This window comes from Diabrotica undecimpunctata, chromosome 3 (genome assembly GCF_040954645.1).
Source record: "Diabrotica undecimpunctata isolate CICGRU chromosome 3, icDiaUnde3, whole genome shotgun sequence".
Lineage (NCBI taxonomy): Eukaryota > Metazoa > Arthropoda > Insecta > Coleoptera > Chrysomelidae > Diabrotica > Diabrotica undecimpunctata.
In genome coordinates this window covers 43,621,768-43,643,067 of record NC_092805.1, presented here as the reverse complement: position 1 = coordinate 43,643,067, position 21,300 = coordinate 43,621,768, and the positions used below count along the sequence as shown (strand labels likewise).

Here is a 21,300-nt window from a genome sequence, read left to right as displayed (position 1 = left end):
TTTTCTTCCATTTTTTCCCCGAATTTTTCCATACTTGTCTTTTTCTCTTTCTTAACTATCTCTTTCACTTTTGTTCTTTGTCTCTTATAATTTTCATATTTTTGTTGTGTTTTGTCTTGTATGTATTCTTTCCATAATTTCTTCTTTTCTTTTATTTCTCTTTTCACTTCATCGTTCCACCAAGATGTTCGTTTCCCTCTGTTGTTATTTCTTGTAGTTACACATATTGATTTAGCTGTTTTTATCATCGCATTTTTAAATTTTCCCGATTCTTCTTCTATTGTTTCTGTTATTTCATGTTCATTGTCCATCTCTTTCTCTAGTCCTTCTGAGTATCTTATTTTCGTTGTTTCTTCCCTTAGTTTATAAATTTTTATTATTTCTTTGTGTTTTCTGTTAATGTTCTCATTTCTTTTTATTTCTTTTCTTTTGCTTTTGAATGTGGTTTCTAGTAGATAGTGGTCACTACCAATTGCATAACTCCTTTTTACCCTTACGTCTCTTATCCAGTTCTTCTCTGTTTTTGCACTATAGTATAGTCTATAATTGACTGTTCGTCTCTTGATTTGACTTCTCTTGTGATCTTGTGTATCCTTTTATGTTGGAAGTGTGTGTTCATAATCACCAGGTTATTGTCTAGACAGAATTCGAGTAGTAATTTTCCATTTTTGTTTAGTTTTTCCTCCCCATAGGGTCCGATGACATTGTTCCATTTTTCTGTTTCTTTCCCCACTCTACTGTTCATGTCTCCTGTGATCACAATTTTCTCTGTACAATCATTTATCACTTCTTGTAATTTGTCCCAGAATTCATTCTTTTCGTTTTTTGTTGCGTCTTTATCTGGTCCATAGCATATGATTAGGTTTGTATTGGCTTTCTCTGTATCCATATCTATGTCTACTCTTAGTATACGTTCGTTGTAATATATCCAATTTTTTATTTTGTTGATACTCTCCTTCTTTATCATGCATCCTACTCCTGCCTGAGCTCTCTTCGTTTCTTCCACTCCACTGTATATTAGTAACATTCTGTTTTCTAATATTATTGATCCTTTTCCTTTTTTCTTTGTCTGTGTTATAACTACTATTTCAATGTTCTTATCTCTAATTTCTTCCCCCAGTTCTATTTCCTTCCCATTTATACCTCTCACATTCCATGATGCCATTTTCCAAATTGTTTTGTTCTTTTCTGTGTTTAAGTTGTACTTCAATTTGTTTTTACTTCCGTTTGTGTTATTATCTTTAGATCTGCTCATGTCCCTGTGCTGTGCCTGTTTTGTTTCTCGGTCCGTCATTGTGTTTTCTTCAGCTAGTTTTTTGAACCAGTTGGTTCTGTATTGTATGTTATTTTTTCTATCCGGCTTGTTTTTTGATTCCATTTCCACTTAATGTCTTCAATAACTATGAAACCATATCCAATTTTTGTCCTTTTTCCATTAGTCTTTTCATCTGCTGCTATCTTCCTAAGAGTTCTTTGTATTTCTATCTCTTTTAATGCTAGGTCACATTCTATATATACTCTATGTTGCTTATAGTTCATTAGTTTACCCTTGGCTTTCAGTGTTTTCATTTTATCTTCGAATTTTTTACATTCGATAACACACATTGTTTCATTTATCTTTTGTACCCTATTTATTTCGGATTTTATTCCCTTTTTTGTTTCTATGAAGTTCTCCAGTTGCTCTGCTTCTATTGTGTCTATTGGTAAGCCTCTCATTATTAGGTTATTTTTCTTCTTTTCTTTCTGACATGCTTCCAAGGCTATTTCTATTTTATCTATTTTTTGTTTCATCGTAGTCATTTCTTTAGATTTTCATTTTCTCTTATTATTTCTTTCATTTGCAATTTGTATTCACTATTTTCCTTCCTAATTTCTTTTAGTTCCTCAATCATATTACCCATTGTATTTTTTATATCTTCCAGGTCCTTGTTTTTCTTTTTATTGTCGCTTGCTATTTGTCTCATTAGTTCCATCATTTCGTTCTTGCTGCTCTTTTCATTCGTTGTTTGTTTCGACCCGTCTGGTGTTCGGCTCACTTTTCTGCTCCTGCTTAATATGTCTATCTCCTCTTTGCTTTTTCTTTTACCATCTTCATCAACATTACCATCTGCCATCTTTCTTCTTATTCAAATAATTAAAGTATTTATAAATATAAATATTATAAGTAACGGTTACGGATCGCGACAAGCGCCGCGTCTACCTCTACAGTTAAATCTTAGCAATTATTCTTGATCCTAACCAGTTTCGACTTCTACCGCTTGTTAATACAAAAATACAATCAATATCGAAACAGCAAATAAATTCAGCCTTTATAATTCTGTATAGTTTTGCCGAAACCTGAATAACAGACCTAATGTTTTTGTTGATAATTATTATTGTTTATCTTTCTTAATCACCCGTCCAGCGTAAAAAGCTCAACTCGTTTCGACCACTCAGAAGTTTCACTTTTATCCGTAGGGCAATTAAAACTAACTATTAGTTTAATACAGTTCAAAAACAGATAAATGATTATTTACTTACATAAGGGTCCTTTTTAAATACACTTTACACTATTTTGTATGCAGATTACACTCGAAACCACCCAAGATTGGAATTTAATTTCGGAGCGACACTACACACGTCCAACTAGTCTGACCGCCTCGTCCAATTTATATATATATATATATATATATATATATATATATATATATATATATATATATATATATATATATATATATAGTTATACATATGAAGGATACAGGAAAAAACCAGATATGTCAATTTTTATTGAAAATCTCGGTAGAGACACCATTAAATTCTTCGAATGACGACCTATATTTTAGAGTTTAGAGTACTAACACTGGGAAAAAACTACCGTAGTATGGCGTAAAACAATGTCTAAAATATAGCGTACCGAATAAAAACCAGTTTAGTCCAAACGTCCAGGGGAAAAACCAGCGATGTCATGTAAACAAACCGGCTGATGTAATAATCATTTTTAAGCAACGTGCCAGTATTATTGTAACCGCAAAAGAGTAAGTTCTTGTTTGTGGTTGTGATTATTAATAAACGATTATGACTAGTAGAGATCCGTTGAGAACAAAATTGTGCCTTCAAAAAAAAGGAAGACTACAGGCCGGATGTGAGAAGTCTCTAAAATGTTGAAGTTATCGACTCATGAAGCTGGACAACCTTGTAAACGATTAAGGATGAAGTGCTTTGAGGTAATTAATGAACCGAAAAGAAAAGAAATATCGAGAAATTTTAATGCTCTGCGCTCTCACGATGAGCAATATTATTATTGGGCTGGTTTAATTACGGCCTTACCTGTCCAGCATAGAAGGCATCGTCGAAACGAGAATACTAACAGTTTCCATGATGTAAGTTATGCGTATCGAGTTCGAGTTCACGATTGTGATATTCCGGTGTGTGCCAAAGCTTTTTGTTCCATTCATGGGATTACAAAAAATAAAATAAATTATATAAAGGAAAGCCTCAAACGAAGTGGTGCAGCTCCTAAGGACAGACGTGGAAAGCATAGTACAACACACAGGAAGCTGGACCACTTAACAAAAGGTTTGGTATGTGACCACATCAAAAGTTTTAAGGGTAGTCAGAGCCACCATAGTCACAAAGATACAAAAAAGACTTATTTACCAGAAGAGCTCACAATCAAAAAAATGTTTAACCTCTTTCAGGAAAAGCATCTAAATGCTATAAAATATATATAAAATCTCATATGAAATGTACATAACAATTTTTAATAAGGAATTTAATATTGCTTATGGATACCCCAGAAGTGACACATGCGCAACGTCTGATGAATTTACAATTTAGCTTAAAAGTTTGACTGATAGTGATGAACTTAGACAATTACTGTTATGAACGATTTACATAAAAGAGAGGCTGAAGCATTCAATTCCAGGAAAAGACCAGCCAAAAAATATGCAAAAAAAATCAACAAAAAGGAAGCCACCTGCATTGATTTTTCAAAAAAAGTTTCAATTCCGAAAATTTTCACTAACGATGTGTACTATAAACGCGAATTGTCTATGTATGCCATTAATGTACATGTCCTCTCTTCTGGTCAATCACCTACCATGAAGGAATGGCTAAAAAAGGATCAAATGAAGTTGCATCTTTTCTTCCCCATTTTATCAATAATTACTTACAAGACCATGTTGAAGAACTGAAAATCTTCTGTGACTCTGCCGGGCGATAAAATAAAAACTTTATATTTTTCGATTTATTCATTTTGTAGTAAACAATAAACATTCATAATCTGAAAGAAATAAATATCACATTCCCTGTAAGAGGATATTCCTATTTGGAGTGTGACAAAAATGTAGGATTGTGGGATTGGAAGAGCCCCTTTGAGATTCCGGAAGAGTTTGAAGAAGTCATTACGCATTCCCTTTCCAAACCATCGCCATTTGTTATAGTGAGTGTATAATAAAACATGGTACTGGATTGGAAATCATTTTTAGACACAATATATTTACAAAAATGCACATTTAAAACTCAGAGATTGAAGGAAATAGTGGCATCATCTGAGCATAGCCGCCTTATCCGCTACCGTTCAACATACAATGGACCAGTACTATTTGGATTAATACGAAAACGCTTTGATCAAAACTCAGCTTTAAAATGTGGAGAATTTTTGCTGCATGTTCCAATATACGATAGTAAAATATAAGAAACTTTTAAAATATAAATGAGATTTATTCATTTTTTAAATCTTTGCTACAGGTCCTTTACCAATTCCAAAGGCTAAGTTTAACGACCTAATGAGTCTTATGCGGCTTTGCACTCCAAAAGCAGTGACATTTTTCCAGAACCTGGCTCATCTCTAACAGTAAGTTTAAATTATTTATAAGTCGATAAAAAAATAAACATTAAAAAATGCATTAATTTTCTTTTTTAGTTCAAAAATAAAAACGGATGGTTTTTGTCTGTTTTAGGTGACATTGCTTCTTTTGTTCCTGCAAAAGCGTGAGTAATGCAGATTTTTTTTAAATAAAGCCGACTTTAGTTTTTGTAAATCATCAGGACCTGATGATATCACCCTCTTTCCTTGCGAAATGTTCCTCTGAATGCAAAACTAATGTTAGTTGATATCTTTAACAACATATTTATTCACCATGACTTTCCTAATCTATCTTCTTCACGTGCCATCTCCGCGACGGAGGTTGGCAATCATCATGGCTATTCTGATCTTAGATGCTGCTGCTCTGAATAGTTCAATTGATGTGCATCCGTACCATTCCCTCAAGTTACGCAACCATGAGATTCTTCTTCTTCCTACACTTCTCTTGCACTGGATTTTCCCTTGTATAATCAATTGACGTAGGTTGTATCTCTCATTACGCATAACATGCCCCAGGTATTGCAGCTTTCGTGTCTTGATGGTTTCCAATACTTCCATTCTTTTGTTGATTCTTCTCATGACTTCGTTGTTTGTTACATGCTCGGTCCATGATATCTTCAAGATTCTTCTATACACCCACATTTCAAATGCTTCCAACTTTTTAGCAGTCGACGCGTTAAGTGTCCATGCTTCTATCCCATAAAGCAGAGTCGAGAAAATATAGCACCTTGCCAGCCTAATTTTAGTTCTCTTGCACAAAGTACCTTTCTCATTTTATTGAAGTTTGTACGTGCTTTCTCTATTCGAACTTTGATTTCTTTGGAGTAATCGTTTGTGTGATTAATTATTGTGCCAAGATAGTGGTAGTTTTCAACTTGTTCTAAAGCACTACCGTTAATTGTCAGGCTTTCACCATTATTTTGGGTTTTTGATATCCTCATAAATTTGGTTTTCTTGGTGTTTATTGATAATCCATATTCCTCTCCATACTCAACTATCTTGTTCATTAGCTTTTAGAGGTCTCGGAGGTTGTCTATTATTATGATAGTATCGTCCGCATATCTAATGTTGTTAATTGGTGTTCCATTGACCTTGATTCCTGCTGTTTCTCCCTCAAGAGCTCTTTTCATAATTTCTTCAGAGTATGCATTGAATAGTAGTGGTGACAAGTGACAATACACACCCCTGTCGCACTCCTCTTTTAACTTCGAACTCTTCTGATGTGTGTTCATTAAGGCGTACGTGTGCCTGCTGCTTATAATATAGATTTGTTATAATTCGAAGGTCATTGTGGTCATCCTAATCTATGGTCGGAGGCAACTACAATTCCATTCCTTATATATAATAAACCAAAAGACGATCCAAATTTCTATCGCCCAATATCACTTACCTGCAAAATTTTAGAAAAAATCCTTAATAATCGACAACGTCGATTTCGAACGGGTAGATCCACAACAGACAATCTAATAATACTTGAGTCGGCTATACATGAATTATTTCTGCACAATCACAAACTTATTGCAGTATTTTTTGACAGAAGAAAAGCTTTTGACACAACATAGAGAAATCTTTAAAAACTATTAAAAACACTTCAAACATTCAAGAGCATATGCTGTCCTTTATTTAAAAATTTTTAACAACACGAACGTTTCGAGTTAGAACCAATGGATTTACATCTTCGAGACGAGTAGGTACTTCAAAACGGCACTCCATAAGGATCTACTCCAAGTCCAATACTATTTCTAATTACAATAAATAGTATTGTAAGTCAAACAAAGCTACCTGTATTTACTAGTCTACAAGCAGATGACTTAATGATTTATCTAAAAACAAACAATTTAACTCTGGGATCACATATATTACAAACTGCCTTACACAAAATTGAAAGATGGTCTCAAAATACTGGTTTTATATTCGCTGGCAAAAAGACTAAGTTCTTTAAGCAAAAGAAAAAGTCTATGCTAATTTTCAATTAACGTTAAACGGAGTTATCCTGAAACATATAGAAGAAAACAATTTCATAGGACTTTCTTTTGAACGTAACTTAAAATGGGAGAACCACATAAAGAATCTGAAACGTTCTTGCCAATCCAGAATTAACCTACTAAAAATGCTGTCAAATACCTCTTGGGGGGCTTATTTTCTCTATACAGATCATTAATACGAAGTAAATTACACTACGGCTGTTTATGGTTACGGCTGCTACTAGAACATCTTTAAAAAAACTTGACTATATTTAAAATACAAGTTTGAGATTAGTTTTAGGTGCCACAAGAACCAGTCCAGTAAGCAACTTACAAGTTCTGGCTAATGAACCTCCCCTAAGCCAACGAAGGCAACTCCTGTCACTAAATTACGTTGCCAGAATTTTAGCAAACAAAAGCAACGTAGCCTACTTAACAATCTTTTGCAGAACAAATGTATCTTCCGATCACTACAGGAACTTTGAAAGAAACATGCTACCATTTCCTGAGCGAATAAAACATATTGGTCTTAAAATCCACAAGGAAACTAAATTCCTGTAGCTGGCTGTAAACCATGTGTCACAAAAAATTTATTTAAAAATTCCTTTATAAAAGGTATATTATACCTTTTATAAAGGAATTTTTAAATAATTTTTTTATATTGGTGTTAATTTAGAACAATTCAGTCTTACTATGACTATACGTGTAAATTTTCCTCCCTAGACGATCAAACCTCCAAAAATAGATACATCTTTAAAAGAGCTCCTCAAAGATTCCACACATCCTTTCCTTATCCAGCAAACTTTTAAAAATTTAATATCTAAATACCCAACAACCCATCAAATCTTCACTGATGCTTCCAAATGTGATGAAAGACATACTGCAGCTTATATCTGCGAAAACATCAAGTCCACCATACGAATTCCAACAAATTGTTAAATATATACGAAAGCAAATATGAGCAAATTTGTTATTATCACGGATTCAATGAGTGCATTACTTGGAACAAAACAGTTATATAAAACTCACGCTATACTCCTAAGATCAACGAAGAATTACCTCATGTACAGGTTCAACAAAAAGACATTTCCTTCATCTGGGTACCTTCCCATATAGGAATAAGTGGCAATGAGGAAGTGAACTCCCTGCAATCAATGCAATAACCGTCTGAAATATTGCCATCATAAATGAAATACCTTGGACTGATCACGAAGTAAACCTCAAAGGCCACATCTACAGAGCATGGCAGACTACTTGGAATGACACTACCACCAAACTCAAAGAATGCCTAGGTCAAGTTGGCACCACACTCATCTTACCAATTAGTAGAAAAGATCAAGTCGTCATCAACCGATATATCTTCGAGACGAGTATATTCTACCTCTGCACAAACATATATTTAACAAAGAGCTGCTCCGATGTGTACTAAGTGCAGCACTCAGTTATCAGTGAAACATATAATTATCAAGTGTCCAGTATACAAGAACGAAAGGATCGCGTGTTCCTTGAGTGACAATTTAAAAAATGTGCTGACTTCAAATTTAACATATTTATTAAATTATCTCAAAATCACTAAACTATATACCAAATTGTAAACTATTTTTATGTAATAAAAAGTATCTGGGGGAAAACTACAGTGGAAGTCCTTTATGTACTAATGAATAAAATATTGAACACAAAACAAATACCCACTACATGGAACGAGGCAATAACACTATTACTATTTAAGAAAGGCATAGAAAAGATCTGAAAAACTATAGGCCCATAACGCTACTGAATGTAATGTACAAACTGTTAACTAAACTACTAACAAACAGATTAACAACTAAGTTAGATAATTACCAGTCAAGAGAGCAAGCCGGTTTTAGAAAAGGACTCAGTACAAGCGACCATCCGCTTACGATAAAAATATTAATTGAAAAGGCCAACGAATATCAAACCCCAATGTATATCGCATTTGTAGACTTTGAAAAAGCATTCGATAAGGTGGCACATTGGTCAGTAAAGAAGTCTTTACAAAATGGGAGAATAGACTATAGATATACGGACTTAATTTCCAATATATATGCTTGGAAGCTTTGGAAGACGTTATGAGGAAATTACAATGGGAAAAACGGGGTATTAACATAAATGGCCAATACTTGAATCACTTAAGATACGCAGACGACATTGTATTAATAACAGATAAAAGGGAAGAATTGCAAAATATGATGGATGAATTAAATAGCGAATCAACAAAAATAGGTCTACAAATGAATTATAATAAAACTAAAATTATGACCAACCAACCAGAAGAACTAATAATTACAATTGCACAAACAACTATAGAATAAGTAAAAGAATATGTATATTTGGGACAACTAATTAAATTAAATAAAGAAAATCAGACCGGAGAAATAAAGAGAAGGATACGGTTGGCTTGGGTATCCTTCGGAAAACTTTCCTATATACTAAAAAATAGAAAATACCCCCAATATTTAAAAACAACAGTCTTCAACCAATGTATACTTCCTGTTCTCACCTACGGTTCTCAAACTTGGACGTTTACAAAGGAAAACATGGAAAAAATAGCAAAGACCCAAAGAGCCATGGAAAGGCAAATGCTGAACATCAGGCTATCAGAAAAGAAAAGAAGTACTTGGATCCGCAAAAAAACAAAAGTGACCGATGTATTAACGCAGATAGCAAAACTTAAGTGGAAGTTCGCTGGACATACCATAAGACAGAAAGGCGACAGATGGAATAAGATGATTATACACTGGAGACCATATAGTTACAAACGAAAAAGAGGAAGGCCACAAATGCGATGGTCAGATGACTTGAAGAAACACGCAGGCCCGAAGTGGATACAAACTGCCTACAATAGAGAGACGTGGAAGAAGGAAGAGGAGGCCTACGTCCAAAATTGGATAGCAAGGGCTGTATAGATAGAGATAGAGAATATGTATCTTACAGTTTGTGCATGTCCCCCCGCTAATAACCCTTAGTGATTGATGCGGGTATATGTGTGATAAAAAAAATATTTAATGATGAGAGAGGAGAATTGCCAATTGAAACCATGGCTGCAATCGATCTTTTTAGCAATTCCGGTATGACATGACCGGAAGTAGCAAATAGATGAAAATATTTTCATTAAATAGGTCACTCTTCAGAGTGAAGAAACCCCTTCATTCCAATTTTCATGATTCAGTTACCTTTAGTTCTCGAGATATTTCTAATTAGCCGTTTATCTGCCGCACCCTGTATAAAATAAATTTAAGGCGCTAAAAGGATAAAAAAGATCAACATGCAATGGACCTAAAATTAAGACTAACCTGGATTTTCTGTGACTAAATTATAAACGGTCCTGGCAACAGTCCCTTCTGAAACGATATCCCATAAACCATCACAAGCTAATACTAAGAAATCATCACCATCTAACATTATTTCCTGGATGTCTGGAACGGCAATGACAAAAGGTTTGTACTCTGGATCACCTGCAAAAAAAATTAAATTATTTAAAATATATTGTATTTCGATTTTAATTGTCGGGCATAATAAACTAATTTGGATAATAAATAAAAATGTTAAATTACTAAAAAATTCTATCCTTTCTGTAAGTTTATGTATGAAACGTATATTGGAGCGCCTTGGATGTAGGATAAATTAGGAGCTATTTCTCTAATTTAGTTTGACAAGGAGAGGTTCAAATAAATAACCTGGAGACTAATTATTTACCAAAACATTCATTCAGAATCATACTCTATATAGATGTGGTAAACACTTTTTCTAGTTCTTTTAGGTAAGATTAGAAAAACAAATAACGAGTTGATTAAATACAGGTTCAAGTATCCTCTTCTTCTTCCTGTAGCGCTACAACCCTCTGTCGCTTTTGGCTCCTTAAATCATTCTCGAGACTCTCTAACCGACGCTTTCTAGGACAGCCTCGTAGTCTATTTTCGACCGTAATATTTTTTGTACTTCTTTCATTGCTCATACGGAGCAAGTGGCCAAGCCAACGAATTCTATGAGATTTAATAAACTTTACTATATCGGCGTGTTTGCTTCACTTGTCGAGCTCAAAGTTCATGCGGATTATGTACGCTATTCTGCTCCCGGACATGCCCAAAAATCTTCCTGAGCACTTTCCTTTTAAAACTCTTCAGGGCATATTCATCTTTCCTCAGCAGGGTCCATGTTTCACAACGATAGGCCAAAATGGGTCTTATTAGTGTTTTGTACAATTGCATCTACGAATTTTGCCCTAGTACTTTAGAAGTTGACAGTTTTTTTATTTGCGTAATATGCTCTAATTGCGAGTATATGTTACAAGACTCTCTGACAACAATAACAGAGAAAGCCGAAATCACAGAGGAAAATATAACTTAAGCACTAAAGAAGGCCAAAAAGAACAAATCATCAGGACCAGGGAACATAAAAATGGAACTGCTGAAATATGGAGATGCAATGATCGTATCCTTTATACGAGTGTTGTTCAATAAAATCAAAGCAGGAGAGGAGATACCAGAGGAGTGGAATCTATCATACTTGTAGTGCATTTTCAAAAAAGATAACAAATAACTATAGAGGGATCAGTGTAATGCCTTCGATAGCAAGGATCTTTTCCACAGTAATAAAATAAAAAACAGGCCGGATTCCGAAAAGCCAGATTGTGTCTAGATAATATATTCATCATGAGACAGGTGATAGAAAAGAATAAAGAGAAAAATATTGAAACACATATGACCTTTATCGACTTGGAAAAAGCATATGATAGCGTGCCCCGGAAACAACTATGGGAAGCAATGAGAAAAATGGACGTTAGAGAGAAATGGGTGAATATAAGATTGTATAAAAAAACAGAGGTGCAAATAAAGTTATTCAATGAAATAACAAAAATAATCACCGTAACAAAAGGCCTCAAACAGGGAAGTGGTCTTAGCTTAAGGAAGATATTTGGACCTATTAACCATGAACTCTACCAACTGTTTAAAGAGGCACCGATCTCAGAATTCGTTTGAGAATGGAGAACGGAAGATTGTCAAAAAGAGCCCTAAATAGTAAAATAGTAAACAGTTAAACTCGACTTTATAATATAGTAGAGAATATGTCTACACATCACCAGAACGGATAGAATAAGAGGGATTTAAATGGGGTAGAAAGACTACAAGCCAAGCATGACAATTTTAATGTACACAAAAAGGTAAAAGAAATAACGGGTACTTTTAAAAAGCGAACACAAATGAAACTCATAGACACCCATGGAAAATTAATCATTGACACCCAAGAGATGAAAGACAAATGGAGAATATATTTGGAGACACTTTTTCAAGATCAAAGAACGGATTATAGGCATCCATTTTCAGAGAGGATGACGGGCCCGGACATACTTAAATCCGAGGTAGAAGAAGCAATAAAACGGATGAAAAGCAGGAAAGCTGTAGGGCCTGATAATATCGAAGCTTAATTTTTAAAACTCTTGGAGGAAGAAGGAATAAATTGGATCACGGCTGTCTTCAATAAAATATACAATACAGGAATCATCCCTGATAAATGGCTAGAATCAGAATTCATAGCGATACCTAAAAAACAGGGGGCTAAAAAGTGCGAAGAATATCGAACAATCAGCCTAATGAACCACATGTTGAAACTGTTTCTTAGAGTCGTCCATGGAAGAATTTATAAGAAGTGCGAGGAACAAATATCGGACAGACAGTTCGGCTTCATTAACGCAGTGGGTACCAGAGAGGCACTTTTCGGAGTACAGGTACTGATTCAAAGATGCAGGGACGTTAACTGCGACGTATACGCGTGCTTGATCGACTATGAAAAGGCATTTGACAGAGTTCAACATCAAAAGATGATAAACATTTTAAAAGAAGCAGACCTGGATGACAAAGACCTCAGAATAATTTCAGAACTATACTGGAATCAGACCGCATACATGAAAATTAACGGAGAAGAAACAGATCACATAAAAATACTACGTGGAGTTAGACAGGGAGGTATCCTATCGCCGTTGATATTTAATATGTACTCAGAGAAAATTTTTAACGAGGCTCTTTACGGAATAGACGAAGGCATCCTTCTAAATGGTGAAAGAGTAAACAATGTTAGATATGCCGACGACACCATGGTGATAGCAGATAGTTTAGAGGGACTTCAGAGGCTAATGGACAGAATAAACGAGTACAGTCAACAGTACGGACTAAACATTAATACCCACAAAACAAAACAAATGATTATCAGCAAGGAGAATATAAATGGGGCTCATCTATACATTAATGGGACGCAGATAGAGCGAGTAAAACAGTATTGCTACCTTAGAACTATTATAAACGAACAGTGGAGCAATGTACAGGAAATAAAGTGCCGCATAGGAAAGGCAAGAACGGTCTTTAACAAAATGAGCGCCATCTTCAAAAGTCACAACATATCCCTAGATACAAAAATGAGACATTTGAGATGCTATGTTTTCTCTGTGTTGTTGTACGGGGCGGAGGCATGGACGCTTACAGACACCACTATTAAAAAACTTGAAGAATTTGAGATGTGGCTTTATAGAAGAATGCTGAGAATATCATGGACAGCAAGGATCACGAACAAGGAAGTTCTAGAAAAAATGAAGAAGGAACCAGAGATTGTGTTTACGATCAAACGCATAAAATTTCAATGTCTGGGACACGTTATGAGAAATCAGCACCGTTACTCCCTGCTGCAGTCTATATTGCAAGGTAAAGTCAAAGGTAAGCGAGCTCCCGGTAGAAGGAGAATATCATGGCTGCGGAATTTAAGAACATGGTTTAAGAAAACCTCAACGGAGCTGTTTCGAGCCGCAGCGATCAAGGTCATGATTGCCAATATGATTTCCAACATCCGAAACGGATAGGAACCAGAAGAAGAAGAAGAAATGGGGTAGTGATGAGCAAAATATGACGCTGTATCATGTTAGCGTCACTAACCTCTTCTACTCAATTCCGACTCTCACCTCACAAAGCAGAGTCAGAGCGAACGAGAGCGGGAGAAATGGTTCTTCGAAGATTAGGGGGCTGGTCTAAAAGTTAACGAGTTAACGACCTCTTCCCTTAAAAAAAATTTTTGTTATGAAAGTACAAAGAAGAAAAACCGGACTGTTTAATTCACGACGACCTGGCAAATGACAAAGGAATAACGATTTACGGATCTGCACATGGAACGTACGAGCCCTTTATGCCTCAGGCGCTCTTAAATTGCTAACACAAAAACTAGACAAAATAAAAGCCGATTTAATAGCGATTCAAGAGATAAGATGGACTGGTTCAAGAATTATCGAGAGAAAAGACTACAATATATACTATAGCGGACATAGCACCCGACACGAGTTTGGCAGTAGTTTTCTAGTCAGTAAAAAAGCAAAGCAATTAGTCCTTAACTTTAAACCCATAAACAACACAATATGTTATCTACGTATTAAAGGAAAATTCTTTAACTATAGCTTTCTTAGTGTACATGAACCCACGGAAGAAAAGGAAGACGACGAAAAAGATGAATTCTACGACACCTTAGACAAAGAATATGATCGATGTCCACGTCATGACGTGAAAATAATTCCTAAGGACCTTAATGCAAAAATTGGCAAAGAGCAATTTTTCCAGCCAACTATAGGATGTGAGAGCTTGCATGAAGAGTCAAATGATAATGGGTTGAGACTAATAAACTTTGCAAGCGCCAAAAACATGATAGTAGGAGGAACAAGATTTCCTCATAAAATAATACAATAAGGAACATGGAAATCACATGTCAACGAAACCGTTAACCAGATAGTTCACATCCTAATAGACGCAAGGCATTCTTCCGACCTCATGGATGTCAGAAGCTACCGAGATCCAAACATAGATAGCTGTTTCCACTTAGATAGATCACTTTCTTGTAATTAAAAAATCAGAGGAATAATTTCAAACATAAAGAAGGATAAGCATATGAAACAAGACAGAATTAATGTTGACAATCTGCGCATTGAAACCGTTGCGAGAGAGTATAGGAGACAAATTGATGAGGAAATAGAGAGCATGGAAGCGGAGGAAAATGTAGAGGAATTGTGGAAAAAATGTAGAAATATAATAACTGAGAATGCATCGAAAATATTGGAGAAAACCAAACCAGTTAGACAAAACAAATGGTTTGACGATGAGTGCCAAGAAGCAACAGATAACAAAAATAGAGCATATCTAAAGATAAATCAAGCTAGATGCACAAGAAGTGCAAAGGAGGAATAACGGACCGTAAGAAGGGAAAAAGATTACTTAGAAGAAAAAAAAAGACAATTTGAAGAAAAGGCGTTAAAAAACTAAGAATGACTAAGAAATCAAAAGGAAACTCGAAAGTTTTACAGAAATGTAAACAAAATGAGTAAAGAGTTTAGGCCAAGAATAGGGAGCTGTAAGAATAGAGAAGGAAATATCCTAAGTGATACGGCCTCATGAATTTTTCGACGCAAAGTTTAACAGCCATTATATCGAAAAAGCAAATAACACCGTAGCAGATCGAAATGATTGGAATCTATTCCACTGAAACGAAAGACCACCTACCACTGAAGAGGTTTCCCAAGCCATTAAAAAGTTTAAAGTAATAAAGCACCAGGAACTGATCAAATTTGTACTGAGTTTTACAAGAATGTTAGCGACGTCCTGCTACAAGCACTGCATAAACTTAAAAAATCAACAATTGACTAGATTCATTCAACAAGACAGATCCTCGAGAAAACATGAGAATTTAACATTGAAACCCATCACCTATTCGTCGACTTCAAGTCCGCATACGACAGTGTCAAGAGAACAGTAATATGTCAATCAATACATGAGTTTGGTATACCAAAAAAACATCCGACTAACGAGAATGAAAATGTCTAACTTAAAAGCCAGCGTTAGAATACAGGGAAAAAATTCTCGATCCTTTGAGATAAAGGATGAACTCAGACCAGGGGATGCCTTGGCTCCTATTTAACATTGCCTTGGAAAAGGCAGTCCGAGACACACAAATTAGAGACGGCGGTACTATTTACAATAGATCGATACAAAGCTTAGCAGACGCTGATGACATTAATATAATAGGGCGTAGAAAGCGAGATGTTGAGCAATATTTCCTAGAATTAAAAACGGCGGCGAAACAGGTCGGTCTAGTCATCAACGAAGACAAAACCAAGTACATGTTGGTTACTAAGAATCCTATAGCAAATGAGGAACGGGAAACAGCAGTTGGAAGTCATGTCTTTGAACGTGTTGAGAGCTTCACATACCTTGGCTCGCTAGTGACTACTACCAATACAACAAGCGAAGAAATTAAAAGACGAATAAACCTTACAAATAGGGCATACTATGGACTCCAAAAACAATTCCACTCAAGAAATATCCAAAAAAAAACTAAAATTATTATATACAAAACACTGCTGGGGCCGGTCCTCACATACAGGGCGGAAACAGGATTTTAACGCAGAAGGATGAAAAACTTCTGGGAATATTCGAGCGTAAATACTCCACAAAATATTTGGAGCTATAAACGATCAAGGGCAGTGGCGCAAAAAATTTAATTTCGGATTATACCAACTTATTAACGAACCAGATGTCGCAACGTTCATTAAAACACAGCCACTTAGATGGGCCAAACACATAATACGAATGCCTGACAACATGATCGCTAAAAAGCTAACGACAGAAACACCTATAAGAAAAAGAAGCAGAGACCGACCGCGAATTTGGTGGTTAGATTTCGTTAAGACCGACTTAGGAATACTATGGGTCAGATGGCAACACGTTACCAGAAACCTAACAGAATGGCGACTAATCTTAGAGCTGGCCAGGATCCACAGAGGATTGTGAGCCAAAGATAATGATGATGATGGATAGAATAATAACGGGAAATATGGAACAGAATGAAAGTAGAAAGCTCAATTACAAAAAAGTTGGAAAACAGAGCCCTGCAGTGGTATTGGCATTCACAAAGAATGTCAGAGCACAGATGGCCGAACAAAATATTAGACTGGGATCCGCCAGGAAGAAGGTGGAGAAGAAGACCTGCTACACGATGGAAAACATACATAGGAAATGCTATGATAGATAGAAACCTTAGAGAAGGTGACCGGGAAAATATGTAGGGTGCTGTGGAGGACGAAAACGGCGAACTCATAATGGGAGAAAAGCCGAAGAAGAAATAATATGCTCTGTTTCTTTTGCTTATTCTGTTCTTTATTTCTGCACATAGATCATCACTTTTGGTTAGTAGGAATCCTAAGTACGTGAAGACTGCTGCCTTTTCAAAGCTATGGTGAACTATTTAGAAGAAGTTTCTATTGTTTTGTCTTGCCGTTGACGTAAACATACATTTGACTTTATTCTGATTCATCCTCAATCCTACATTTCAAGTCGCTTTCTCAAGATCTTTCAAAGAATGCTATCCCATTAAGACGCTGTCTTAATGGGATTAGCTCTGTTGTTTGATTGTCTCCTCCTAATTTAATCTCGTGGCCCTGATACTTATAGGTATAAACTTGCTCAATTTGCGTTCCATTATTTGAAATGTTCTTAGCCAGTACAGGGTTGGCCATGTACTGTGTTTTGGAAAAGTTAATTTTAAGGCGAACTAGTAGTTAATATTTTATTCTCGGGTAGTCCTTTTGCCTTATAATCAATGTTGCATGTTTCCATCCCCCTTCCACATCTAGTATATTGTCATCTCTATTTAATTTCTCCTATATTGCATTTTTATACTCTGTTAGATTTGCTTCGTTGCCTAGTTTAGTTATATTACATTTTTTTTGCTTGTCTCCCACAGCCTTCTGGATATTGCTTTGCTTCATAGTAGCAATTTACTCCTTTATAAGAACATACTTCTTGGAAGGAAAGGACCCAACTCTATGCATTCTGCCTAGGATTTTACAAGTTTCCTTATAGATCAATTTATGAGGAAAATAAGTGCTGCCAATTATCAAATTTTAAGCATGGATTAGTTGACATATTCTTTCTACATTGGGCTCGATATATCCTAAACAAACGTAAATAAAAAGTAAGAATTAACCTTATAATGGTATTATAACTATAATATATAACTATATTATTTTAATAAAGGTGTAATAAAACAGGCTCATTACCTATTGCTCTGGATACTGCTAACTGACCATTAACTCTCCACGTACCCCACATTATAACACAACCTCCACGTTTTTCGATTCTTTCTCGTTCATCCTAAAAAATAAAATAAATATATATATATATAACCAAACAACATAGTTTATTAGGGTTGCAGTCAGAAAATTGGCCGGGATCTTAATGAAACACTCTTATGACTTTTTGTCTAGCTTTGGGAATGGTTTTATTCCTTTTTCAAATTTTCTATTTTGGCAAAGGAAAAGAACCATTCAAAACGTGTTTTCTTGGAAATGTGTTCAATAAAATCTAGTACATCTTGCATCAATAAAAAGTCAGACATAGATAAACTGAGCAACATTTATTGTTACTTACTGGAAAAACATTAAAAAATAAAATTAATATTTACCTGTACCTACACAAATTACACTTATATGTATAACATGTTGCATACCATTAAGACAGGTTTAAAAATTAAAATCACCTAAGATGGGCCTCTAGTATTTCTTAAAAAGAAATATAATATTAAGTACACCTAATTACTTTTTAATCATGGGGTTTTTTCTTTTTGTTCTCTATGTGTCAGAGTTAAAACACACCAGTAAAAGATGACAAACTAAGTTTTACTATCTGTACCTAAATTTTAAAGAATTTTAGAATGTATTTTGTCCATTATTTTATATTTTATATGTGTGTTATTAATACAAGATCTATGCAAATATGCGCATATGCGGATGATGTTGCCATAATAAGCCGCAACAAAAGTGTATTAAGCGAAAAAGTTATAGAACTGAAACGAGAAGCTGCTACGTTTGGTCTATATATAAATGAAAGCAAAACAAAATATATGGAGTGCACAAAATCGAATGAACATGAGAATCTGAAGGTAGACAACCATACCTACAAATATGCCTCCACTTTTCCCTACCTAGGCTCAATAATAAATGACAACAACAACATCAGTCAAGAAATACAAGCACGGATTCTTAGCGGTAATAAGTGCTTTTATGCATACAAAGACTTAATGAAAAGTAAGTTACTGAATCGTGAGTCTAAGCTGAGAATCTACAAAACAGTAATTAGACCAGTGGTCACATATGGATGTGAAACGTGGACCCTCTCAACCACTGATGAAAATCAACTGAGAATATTTGAGCGCAAAATACTAAGGAAGATATTTGGACCAACCCAATGCAGCGATGGTTCGTGGAGAATTAAAATGAATCACGAGCTGGATGAACTAATGCAGAGCGCAGATATTGTCAGATTTGTAAAGTCACAAAGACTAAACTGGCTTGGTCACCTAGAAAGAATGCCAGATAATCGAGCTGTAAAAGTAGTCCAGAGATGGAAGCCCCAAGAAAACAGAACAAGAGGAAGGCCCCGTAAAAGATGGATAGACGACGTAGAGAGGGATCTTAAAACCATGAACATCAGGCAGGGGCGAAGGAAAGTATCCGACAGGGCAGAATGGAAGAACATTGTTAAGCAGGCCAAGACTCACAAAGGGTTGTAGCGCCATTAGAAGAAGAAGAAGAAGATGTGTGTTATTAATGTTGAGTGTCTATGCTTTTATAAATAATCTCAACGACTAGTAAGTTGCACTGAAGAATTGTGATATTTTATAAATATTTACATTTTTTTCATATTACAGTGTCTTGAAAAAGGAATAAAACCATTCCGAAAGCTAGACAAAAAGTCATAAGAGTGTTTCATTAAAATCCCGGCCAATTTTCTGACTGCAACCCTAATAAACTGTGTTGTTTATCCAGTAATTTCTTATATATATATATATATATATATATATATATATATATATATATATATATATATATATATATATAATTATACAGTGCTAGCCGAAAGTTCCCTCCCCCTCGTATATTTTCAACGGTTAAACTTATAATAGTGAAATTTGGAGGGAGGAAATAAACGGACGTAGGCTTCTCAACTAGTCATAACAGATGACGTTACAGAGCCACTGCGACCGATAATTTTAAACAGGACCTTAAATGGCAAGTGGTATCTCGTTTGAAAGGTATTGAACATGTCTATTCAATCATACTAATTGTGTTTGGGTTTAAGCTGATTTTGTTGAATAAATTAAATAAATATTAAAATTAAAATTTCGCATTTAATTAATAAAGATTCTAACGTACGCCTTTGCTTATTTGTCAAAAAAGTTGACGTTTTTCAATTCTCTAGTTGTTTTTACTTTGCTACGTTTTTGCAAAAGTGTTTATACCTTGAATATTTCGTTTAATTCTTAATTAACGAGACGTTTAAAAATTTACATAGGCAGAATGGTACGTACTGTAGCTGACAAAGTAGCAGCTGTCTTATGTAGAAACATGTTGTATTTCTATGCAGCGGAACGTCTTTTTAAAGAGAGGTACCCCAATCGCCCTACATCGAGGACTTCTTGAGAGAGCTTTTCGGATGTTTGAAGAATTTGAAGAAACAGGTAGTGTTTAAGATGCCAAACGATCTAGTCGACCAACAATTAGTGATGACAAAAAAATTGACATAATTGCAGAAATGGTAGTGAACCCTAGTTCTTCTACAGTCCAAGTTGTGTCTATATGTGGAATCAGTCAAAGAACAGTAAACCGAGTGTTGGCTAAAAACAAATATTCATGCAAATTAAAAATTGTGCACCAAATTTTAGATGATGACCCCGACCAAAGACTAGAATTCTCTGAAAATATGTCCAATCAAATTAATCAACAGCGAGATTACAAAAAAACAATTTGTTTTAGTGACGAAAGTACTTTTTCCCCCAACGGAAATGTTAACACACACAATGTTAGGTATTGGAGTGAAACAAATCCTCATGTTTTTCTTGATAAACATAATCAATTTCTAGAAAAAGTAAATATTTGGGCAGGTACTTTGGGAAACCACATAGTTGGGCCTGTTACTGCATAACCACAAAACTCGTGTTTTGCAGACCATTTAATACATCACTGCTGCCTTCTTTTAAATGAGAAGTGAACTTATTTTCCCATCTATTAGGTGACAGCCGAACTAATTTCTCACTACCAAAATGACAATTGTTAGGGTAATATTAACAAAATCCCTAGTTTGCAGATTTTAATTGTAATTTTATCTTTAAGTATAGTTAATTAAAAAATTAGGGCAGTATGGATAATAACCGTTTGCTTAAAATAAAGCTTTTAGGATAGTTAATAATTTAATGTAGTTATTTTGTACCTAAGTTCAAAAATTATTAAACAATATCAAATTTTAGGCAGGTTACCAAGTAAGATATGACATGGATTCATTTAAGTACAGTTATGAAAAATTTACTGCATTCTTTGGAAATTTTAACTAGATATCATTAAAATAAAAAGTTTACAATTCACGTACATAATCATAAGTTGAAAATTTG

The 21,300-nt window shown here is 34.9% G+C and overlaps 1 protein-coding gene across 1 annotated transcript in view; it reads right to left on the bottom strand.

The window, feature by feature from the left end:
* LOC140436744 (uncharacterized) overlaps positions 1-21,300 on the bottom strand; it is an 808,356-nt gene that overhangs the window by 663,062 nt on the left and 123,994 nt on the right. Inside the window, exons 6-7 of the mRNA XM_072525808.1 lie at positions 17,915-18,008; positions 10,128-10,289 (exon numbers count right to left, since the gene is read on the bottom strand). Coding sequence (XP_072381909.1) covers positions 10,128-10,289; positions 17,915-18,008 — 256 coding nt within the window. The remainder of the gene's footprint in view (positions 1-10,127; positions 10,290-17,914; positions 18,009-21,300) is intronic.